Source organism: Poromitra crassiceps (assembly GCF_964638095.1).
Source record: "Poromitra crassiceps genome assembly, chromosome: 11".
NCBI classification, from domain to species: domain Eukaryota; kingdom Metazoa; phylum Chordata; class Actinopteri; order Beryciformes; family Melamphaidae; genus Poromitra; species Poromitra crassiceps.
In genome coordinates, this window is record NC_139643.1 from 46,050,730 (window position 1) to 46,061,249 (window position 10,520).

At 44.2% G+C, this 10,520-nt stretch overlaps 1 protein-coding gene across 1 annotated transcript in view; it reads right to left on the reverse strand.

Annotated features, from left to right (window-relative positions):
- The window catches only part of LOC310785572 (zinc finger MYM-type protein 4-like), a 77,044-nt gene extending 67,257 nt beyond the window's left edge, over positions 1-9,787 (reverse strand). The window contains exons 1-4 of the mRNA XM_083646692.1: positions 9,527-9,787; positions 3,224-4,385; positions 1,298-1,423; positions 166-239 (exon numbers count right to left, since the gene is read on the reverse strand). Of these exons, the coding sequence (XP_083502818.1) occupies positions 166-239; positions 1,298-1,423; positions 3,224-4,385; positions 9,527-9,559 (1,395 nt within the window). The 5' untranslated portion in view covers positions 9,560-9,787. The remainder of the gene's footprint in view (positions 1-165; positions 240-1,297; positions 1,424-3,223; positions 4,386-9,526) is intronic.
- Positions 9,788-10,520: the final 733 nt, after the last annotated feature.

Here is a 10,520-nt window from a genome sequence, read left to right on the forward strand (position 1 = left end):
CACGGGCACCCCATTCTTTTTCTGCAATCACAGAAACATTTCCCAAATGTAACCAGTCTGCTTGCTTGCCGAGTGGAACACTTGGCCACGGCTTTAGTGTTTATATGATATCACCCATCAGCAGATACTAATAAAGTAACTTTGCAAAAGAAAAAGAAAACTTACATTGTCCAATTTTGGCATCGATAGCTTCACTACTTTCATCCCATTCACCACAGCTGATGAAGCACCATCTCTTCCTATGGGAACATGTGCAACGTGATGAGGTTAACTGTGAATCTCGATGCCCAAAACACACAAGACTTGCAGCCAGAAATGAATTAGGAAAACACTGACAATGGTTATCGTTACATACACACACATTGTTTGAGCTCAACCTCATCAAGGCAACACTACCTTAGCCCCGTTTCATTCAGTTTCGTAACCGTGTACATGCAACGGTGACTGGAGAAAGTTGACCCGAATGCAGTCAAAAGGTCTGTCTGAAGACATCTAACCTAAGGTCTGTCTGAAGACATCTAACCTAAGGTCTGTCTGAAGACATCTAACCTAAGGTCTGTCTGCAGACATCTAACCTAAGGTCTTTCTGCAGACATCTACCTACCCTAAGGATAGAAATGAATTCTCCTCTTTCTGGGAAGAAGTAAAAGGATGTGTATTTCTGGACCCAGCGCTGTGTACTGTTGATCTACCTGGCTAACCTCACTGCAAAGTAAACTGTGTATATTAAACATTATACAACAGGTAGTTCCGGCCGAGCAATTTGATTGGACAAGAGGGATCCTACCAGTAATGATATTTCACAATAACGCACTGGCGCTTCACTGTGTGTAGATCACTCCGCTTCAAAGCTGCTCTAATCAACAAAACGCTTCACAGCTGTAGAGTAGACAGTAGTAAAGTAGACAGCCTGCAGTTAATTAGGCTGATTAGGCTACATTTTCGGCAAAGCAGAAAGCTGAGGGGACTACGGTATTTTTGTTGGCGGAGGAATAGAGAAATCATATATTTTCTCAGCTTTTTGTCATTTTTTTTAATCAGCTTTGTTTAATAGAACTGTTGTATAAAAACAATATCACACTCGAGGTCGTGCTGTTGTTGTCTAATATCGGCACTTCTGCGATTTGGTCGTAGGCACGAGGCCGCACTTTATTAGGATCTGCCAGCCAAACCTTGGCTGGCAAAATCCTAAAAGCTTGTGTTGAATGTTGAGATTTAACACAGCTTGTAGTAGTCAACAAGACAAATAACTACCGTACTTCCCCTTCTTCACCCTGGAGACGGCCGTCACCTGTACCTGTGGCGTCACAAGATGGAGATGAGCCGAGCTGCACTTTCTTCTCCTCCGATTGGCCGTCGTCGTCCTGTGGAAATACGCTGGGCTTCTCTTCAGTGTCGCTCACAGCAGGCGACCTCACATCGCCTGTCGCCGTGACGATGAGAGGGAGACATACAATACAAGCATTAGTGTGATCATTTAGACCCAGGTTCAAGTCTCCTACAGCAGTTCACAAGTTGAAATACATTCGACATCATAAAGGTTTGAAGATCATAGAGTGCTGCGGGGATGACGTATTTTTGTAGGCTTACCCAGAAGTCTCTGCACTGCTGGTTCATGAAATAAAGTCTGTGGTTAATGATTGATTTGATTGATTTATTGATTTATTAAAGTGTCACGCACTCATCGTGCTCAACCCAAACGGGTTTCCAAGACACAAAGGTTCATGAAAGAGCAAAGTTTGTGTTCTGCAAGATAATCTTCACAAATGAGGAGCAGTTTTATGACTTTTGAAGCGTAGATGTGTTTGTATTTTACACAGTGTGATTTTCAGAAGACGCTTCAAAAGCCATAAAAGTGGTCCTCATTTGTGAGGATTATCTTGCCGAGCGTTTAACCGAAATTCCCATACAAAAATCCCATTCACTTTTATACGTATGAGCCAGAAGTGCTAGCGTCCATGTTTTCCCGACTCATTCCGGCGGTACTCTATAGAGAGCCCCAGGAACGAGTCCGGAAAACATCGATGCTAACACTTCTAGCCTGGGTAAACCCATCCCCCACGTGACCTGCTCTCAGACCTGTTCTCAGTCACTATGACTAGTGACTGGGAACTGAGAGAGCAGGTCACGTGGGGGCTGGGTTTACCTAGGCTAACACTTCCTGGTTCTTCACTGTTTTCGCCTATGGGATTTTTGAATGGGTTTTTGGCGCGGTGCTTCTAATAAGGTCTCTGGGCAATGCAAGCTTAATCAAACGCGAACCAGTGTTTAGTAGGATAATCTTCACACATGAGGACCACTTTTATGAGTTTTTAAGCTTTTACGTGCCAAGGGTGGCTAGCTAGCAAACGGCTAAATGAGACTACACTGTTGAGTCGACGGGGATATTATACGTCAATAACGTCATCACTTCAAAGGACGAACACGGAAATTCTCTTTCCCTCACCTGGTTCAGCCCGGGGTAATCAGCGCACAGCAGCGCACACATCAACAACACTCCAGGTTGAGTGGTGACGTGACAGGGAAGCCTATGCGACACTGTGTGTAGTTCTGATTAGCTTAGCACAAGCTTTTTACTTCTAGGGCTCGCATTTACGCTTCAAAACTCATGAAAGTGATCCTCATGTGTGAAGATTATCCCGCTGAACACTGGTTCACGTTTGATTAAGCTTGCGTTGCCCAGAGACCTTATTTGAAGCATCGCGGCAAAAACCCATTCAAAAATCCCATAGGCAGAAACAGTGAAGAACCAGGAAGTCCGGGAATTCCGCGTTCCGACTACAAAAATACGTCATCCCTGGGCTATAGGTGGAAGGGACGGACTGCAGGCATGTCGGACTGTAATGTGCTCTCTGTTTTCTCTAGCTTTCATCAGCTATCTAATGATCTCAAACTCGCATTGACATGGGTGATAGTTTGTCGGACTCGAGAGTGCCCTAAATGATGATGTCATGTAAGCTCCTCCCCCTATCCTATCTGCGGTTTGATCAACAATTTATTACACCATTACAAACGTATGAATGTGTCTATTCTGTTCATCCGTGCTCCGCAAATTTTCCAAAACCATTTTAGCAGTACCAATAACATCCAGTGGATCATGTGTATGTTAGCTAGTTAACATTTCTCTGCATCACTGTATCAAAACCCTGTATATTTACGGTGCCTGGTGATTAAATCAGTGACAAGATGTGAAGGCCAAGACTCCCATGTGAAGCATACATACTTGTATCCATCTTCTCTTCCTCTTCTTTCATCTGAGCTTCTTGTTCCACCTCATCCACCGTACCCATGTCCATCATCTCATCAAGGTCAGTGGCGGTGGTAGCTATCAATTTACAGCCAAGAGACTCCACATCAGGAGAGCCGTCTTCCTTAGCGTCACTTTTGTCCTCTGTCGCATCGTTGACAACTGTTACCACAGGCATTCCTGCCGAGTCGCTCGAGTCCCCATCTCCCTCATTTGCCTCCTTTGTGTCCATGTCCCTCTGCTCATCTGTAAGACAGGTGTTTGTTGTCCCCTCGTTACTGCAAGACGTTGTCTCCATGTTTGTGTCCTCTCTGAGGGAACTTTTCACCGGTGTCTCCTCTAAGCTGTTGTCCTTCTCTCCTTCCTCCTCTGCCTTCAACTCATCGCCTTCTTTATCATTCTTCACCTCAGCATCGTCTTTTTCACACTCAGTGGTCCTTTCTGGCTCACCTCCGCTCACAGATAAAACCGTGCTGACCGACTCAATCGCAGGGAGAGGATCTTCTGAGAGGGGTGGCTCAATTGGAGATCCAGGTACATGAGAAGTGACCTCCTCTGCCCCATCACCTTCTTCTTCCTCGGTCTTCACCTCGGCATCCTCTTTTTCACACACAGTGGTCCTTTCTGGCTCACCTCCGCTCACAGATAAAACTGTGCTGACCGACTCCATCGCAGAGAGAGCATCCTCTGAGGGGGGCGGCTCAAGAGGAGATCCAGGTACATGAGAAGTGACCTCCTCTGCCCCATCACCTTCTTCTTCCTCGGTCTTCACCTCGGCATCCTCTGAGGGGGGAGGAGATCCAGGTACATGAGAACTGACCTCCTCTGCCCCGGTTTCGCCCATTTCCCTTTCTTGTTCACCTTCCCCATCCCCAAGTTCGTCTGCTGCTGGTGCAATCAAACTTTGAGTTGGGTTGAAAGAATGTGTGCTTGGTGCGTCCCTCTCCATTTGTTCCTGTTCAGGTTCTTTTACGTTGGAAGGGATTACAGGTGAAACAGCAGCCGCACCAAAGTCCCCCTCGTCTCCATGTTCAGAAAGTCCCGGGGTATCTGTGAGACGCTCCGGGGTTCCTGCATGTACTGATGTACCTGGTTCCCACAGAGTGTCACCACTCTTTCCGTCTGTATCTTCTTTTATCTGCATGGGACAAGAAACAATTATGATACATTCCCAAAACTCTGATCATCGGCTGTAGTTTGTTACAAACACGTGTTTGTTTACCAAGATGGCGTGTGGTGATGTCATGGACTCCTCATCATAGGAACAAAAACCAGGAGCACGTGCGTCATGTAGCAACCAGGCGACCTCATGCAACTCAAGCCCATTCGAGGAAACTACATGATAGAACATCTTTCAACATCATCACCGTTTCAACAGCACAAATTTGGCACGGATGACATCATCACCGTTATCCATTCCTGACTGACTGAATGAATGACTCACCCCACTCCTTGGGGTATAAAGGGATAGTTCGGTTTGTTTGAAGTGGGGTCCTGAGCTACTCCCATACAGTCAGTGTACTATGCAAAGCCGCCGAGCACACCGTGTAGGACATTGGTTCCCAAACTGTGGTCTGCGGACTACCGGTGGACCGTGGGGCTCCTCCGCCTGGTGGTCCGCCAGAGAATTGCAAATATATATATATATATATATCTTTACAGAAGTTTTTACATACACATTAATAACCCTGAGGAGTAGCCTGATTGGGCCGATTTTCAGAAATATTGCAATATTTGGGAAATATCACAATTTTGAACATTTTCTTTCAGAGGCTGCATGCAGCAGGCTCAGTTGAAGTTTCTGGTATCATATGAAACTAGAAGACCTAAGGAATCTGTACCAACCATGTCATGCTAGTTTGTCAGGAAGGTAGCTAAATAACACTCCAAAACTTAGGCTAAATTTTGGCGATGGAAAAAACATTTTCAAAGGGGGCCCTCTTTTTCACAGCCTAGCCAGTTCGCACACTGCAAAGGGCTCCAGTTAGGTTTTTTATTGCAACACCGTGTACTAACGTTTCGGGCAGCACCCTGCCCTTCTTCAGACTGTATTTTATTGGAGGGGGGGGGGGGGGGGGGTACGCAGTGGAAGTGGTCCCTGGTACGTAGTGGTATTTGGACGGAAAGGTTTGGGAACCCCTAGTGTAGGAGATCCGGCACTCTAAAGCAGCAGCCTCCGAGATCTGTCTCTGCAGCTTTGGGGGCCATGAACTAAAACATAATTTAGCCACCTAAAAAAACGCCCACGTAAACAAATAAATATCAGTCACTCAGTGTACATGTACGCTCTATTTTGACCATTTTCAGCACTTTACTTTGCCGTCAAAACAGCCCTTTTCATTACGCACTACATTTCCTCCCAACCGTAGAACTACCGTATTCCTCTGCAAAATGCCAGCACAGCGCCACGGCGCTGGATTACTCCACAGATCAGCTGTTATTTGGGTCGTTTCTCCTGGTTTGTTATTGAAGAAACAACAAATAGAATACACAAATGAAAATATTAATGATTTTGATAGCGACGACGATATGCCGTTCACCCTGGAGAGACGGGGAACTGCTATGGAAAGAGCTGGCCAAGATGGAGTAGACGAAGAAAGAAAGAGCGCAATCTACCTGGTGGTGCAAATGTGTAAACTGTCTGCAAGCTGTATAGGCGTGGTTTCATTCATAATAAATATCTCACCTGTGGTCTGGGTACAGCATTGCACTTCAGCAAGTGTTTATCCTTCTGATTTGCTTTTGGCTTTCGATAATCCTCTTCAGTGAAATGTTCACTGCAAACGCGAAGTTGTCCCAATGTTTTCAGTGGAGTGTTGATGTCTATATTCAGTGCAACAAGCCACAACTGTGTAATACTTCTATCTTTCAAATGAATACGGTGAAACCGATAACCAGACCAGTTTCTTTGTCTGTTTGAACAGCGAGGAAAAACACAAACACGCACCATCATTGAATTATTTATGAAAAAATTATTCGTTTTTTGCTGTCGCGATCTATCTGCACTTTGTGACCTGAGATAATCTGTGATCAGCGGAGTAATCCAGTGCTGCGGTGCTCTGCTGGCATTTTGCGGAGGAATACGGTAGTTCTACACTTCTGAGAAAATGTAGTGCTGTTTGACTGGAAAGTAAAGTGCTGAAATTGTCAAAATAGAGTGTACATGTACACTCATATTGATTTGTTTAGGTGGGCATTCTTTTTTTTTTTTTTTTACCTTTTAGTTCATGGCCCCCAAAGCTGCAGAGACAGATCTCTGAGGCTGCTGCTTTAGAGTGCTGGATCTGATCAGATGGCTTTGCATAGTACACTGACTGTATGGGAGTACCGTAATTTTCGGACTATAAGGCGCACCTGAATATAAGCCGCAGCAGCTAAATTGAATGATGTGTACATATATGACAACGCTGAGGAAGGTCTTTGACTGAAACGTTCGTTGCTGCTGCCCAGGTGTATGAGGTGAATAAATCAACAAGAAAGACATTTGGAGTGCTGGCTTTTTCTCTTTTTCATATCTCGTGCTTGCCCTGCACCCAGTGAGTTTTTAAATATTTTCGAGTGTGCTTGCAACCTGACTTTCTACATATATAAGCCGCACTGGACTATAAGCCGCAGGTGTTTTAATGTTTAATTACCATATGTAAGGGTTCGTGCACAGAGGGGATTGTCGGGAAAGAGATGGCTGTTTGAGGAAGCTCCCATTTATTAACATTTCAACAAACAAGTTGCATATTTGCATAACGTATTCAAGTGTTACCATTTAGTGCAATAGTAGCTACAGAACATGTACTGTGCTGTGTAAACTGTACTGTATCACATAGCGTTTCAGACACACAAACTTTTCAACTTTCAAACTTAAACGGTGCGCTCCCAGCGCACGTACCTGGTAGTCGGGAGGGAGTTGCTGACACACAGTCGTCCGCGCCCTGATGGACAGTCCCTTTCGTCTCATAAATCTTAAACACCAGGATGGTCCACCTCTAAAATTTTCAATTTTCATTTCGGTGGCGACTGTTTTGGCCTTCAGTTGGATCTGCACGGTGGAAACACCTCGGCCGTCTGCTCTCTGTGTGTTCACCCAATCTTCAAGAAAGTCTTCAAGTTCGGGCCATCTGCTTTTATGACCTCTGAAAGCTTTTTTTGACTTTTTGCATTGAGACAGTTCTTCCCGCTGGCGTCTCCAACGTCTCACCATTGACTCAATGATGCCAAGGGTACGTGCAGCAGCTCTATTTCCTTCTTTAACTGCCAGATTGACTGCCTTTAACTTAAAAGCTGCATCATATGCATTTCTACGTTTGTTTTCCATAATGAGGGTTTGTGCATGAAAACTTCCTTTGCACAAACTGTCTCGCTCTCGTAATGTCTGTCTGTCTTGCTCTCGTTCTGTCTCTCGTACCACTCTCTGTTCCACTTTTACTTTTGCGCGCTACCTGTCTCACTCTTTTCCGGCCTCCAGCTTTTCCTGCTGGAGCCCGCCGCTTAAAGGTGGGGGGCGCGGACCGGCCATAGAGCCCATAGAGTTAAAGGTGGTGGACTGTAACCTGTAACAAAGCGAAAAATGAGCTGCTTAGAGTTTAAAGGTAAATAAATTTAATAAGAAGTAATTTGTACCTGCGTACTTCACAGTTAACAAACAGTGTACATCTTCATATAGGTGATACGGGCAAGACACAAAACACAACGCGTTTCAACCGTTGGTTTTCATCAGGCTGTATGGGAGGGCGTCGGCCACCGCACCAGGTTAAATAGAGAACATAGCCTACGTGGCACAGGTAGTGTGGAGTGACGTGAAGGGGGCAGAGCCCTGACGTCAGAGGAAATGGTCTGCTCTACTAGGATAGACAGAACTAGCAGAGATCCATACATGATGATATATTACAAAAATAATAATGCAAAAATAGGCTACATGTCACATCAATAATGCTGTAGGAAAATACAGGTCCTATCATGTTGATGTTAATGCAAAACATATCAGCAAAATCACGCAAGGATATGATGTAAGAATCACACAGAGCAATGCATATAATTAATGAATAATATAAATATAAATATAACATAACAGTAGGCATTCCAGTACGACTGTAACCTGTAAAATCCATAGATTTAGGAGGTCCCCTAGTGGCCGTTAGCTGTAAAAATCCATAGATTAGCCGCACCGTTATATAAGCCGCAGGGTCCAAAAATGGGAAAAAAGGCACGGCTTATAGTCCGAAAATTACGGTAGCTCATAGGACCCCACTTCAAACAAACCGAACTATCCCTTTTAAAAGCCTGCAGACCATCTTGTCTCTCTCCATTCCTCACCTGTGTGCAGCTTTTTGCTCTGTTTGTTTCTAATAGTTGTGTTGTTTAGTCCTTACTTTTAGGTAATAAATTATTGTTATAACTTAAGAGTACTTTGGCATGCGACTCCCTCTGTTTGTTACTTCCTTGAGATGGGTTGTACACAACACTTTTGTTTTTGCTCACATTTTTCGTGAGTGTGTGCACGATTGTGATGTCATCAGTGAGGTCACCAGTGATGATGTCATCAGTGTATAAGTGGAGAAGAGGACAAGTCCAGAGTCTCCACACCAGAATCGAGCACGTGAGATTCAAGTAGTTTTTCTCAACTTTTTTTTCTTTAAATCCTTATTTGTGAGCACTTCTACTTTGCCAAGATAATCCAACCAGCTTGTGGTTATGATGAACTATCCCTTTAAACATTTCTGATTAGTGCAGATGCATATTTGCAGTGACCACTTCTTATAATGCCTGTCTGAATTTTGTTGATGCAGTAATAATAATAATCCACAGCCCGCAACCTTCCATCACTTCCTGTATGGAGACCACTGGGCCCATTGGTCATATTGAAATAAGTTGTATGCTATATACATTTATCCTGAAAATGTTAACTGTATCTCTAAACTATTGAAATTGCTTCCTGAATGACAATAGCCTATGCTGGCAGATGAATATCCTGGGGGGAAAGGGGTTTAGTTACCTTATCACGTGTGCATGCATTGTTTGTTACATTGTTACATGTGCATTCTGAAGAAATTACCAAACTAACGCTGGTGTAGTCTTGAGTCAGTTCAGTATTTCTGAGATGTAACAAATGCTAACGAAACAACCACAACTAGCTAGCGTTAGCTTGTAGCTGAACTAGCGGCAATAGACCTGCAATGTAAACACAATGAGGTGTTGCACAGCTGCACGCAGCTCAGTCCAGCTAACAACAGTTAACGCATGAGTGGCTGCAAGCTAGCTAATGAACAATACTTTGGTTTTGTTTACCTCTGATAGAGTCGTTTCCTTAGTTTCAGCCATGGCTTGTTGACATCAGTTGACTACTCGACCTCTTAAACAAGAACCTAGTAAACAACAGGGCAACTGCCGTTAGCTCTCGCTAAGCTAACGTGCTCACATTTAGCAGACTTCTACACGCCTCTCTCTAGTATTTAGACAGCCTGCTGCTGCTGCTGGTAGCTAGCTTCTGCTGTGCTTACATGCACACACGATGTAATAACTACTGTAATCGTAACGATCAAATATAGCTTTTCTTGTTAATGCTAAAATAGTCGAGGTTTTCTAGCACTAAAGAGCGGAGTGGCTGTATGCACTATGCAGAAATTTACCGCGCAAGCGAGTTTTTAGGCAAGCAAGCGTGATTGGTGCCTGCTCAGAGGTTATTGTCCATTGCCAGTTCCCGTAGCCGCCATGTTTGCTCCAGAGATGCTCCTTTGCTTTGCATTGCTTTTCAGTGCAAGCTGATTTGTTAACATAATGAGCCGAGATCCGTGGCAGTGTAATGTGGTTATTGCAACAGATTTGCAAGTAACATCTGTTGTTAGGTTTAGTCTAGTCTCATGTGGTCAGACCTAGTGTTTACTTTTCTTTTGTTACTATTGTCTCAGGGCTCATTGGTGTTGGCTGCAACATGGCCACTAGCTGCTGTCGAGTAACCATCTAACCATCTTTGTCAGGCTGTCATCCAGACAGTCACTGGTCATCCATAAAGCCATAGGCATATAAAACAAGGAAAAAATAGCCGCCCTGTCAAGATGATCTCTCATTCTTCAAGATTATAAAATAATTTGGCAGAGGAAGTGCCCCACCCCCGCAGCACATTACATACCCACAGGGACCAATAAGAAATTGGCTATAAAGGCATACATCTAGGCTACACCATTGACATCTACATAGCCACGACACACAACTCTAAATGGATTCTCCTTTAAAGGAGAATCCATTTAGAGTTGCAGCTTTATTTTACCATCTTGCCCAAACT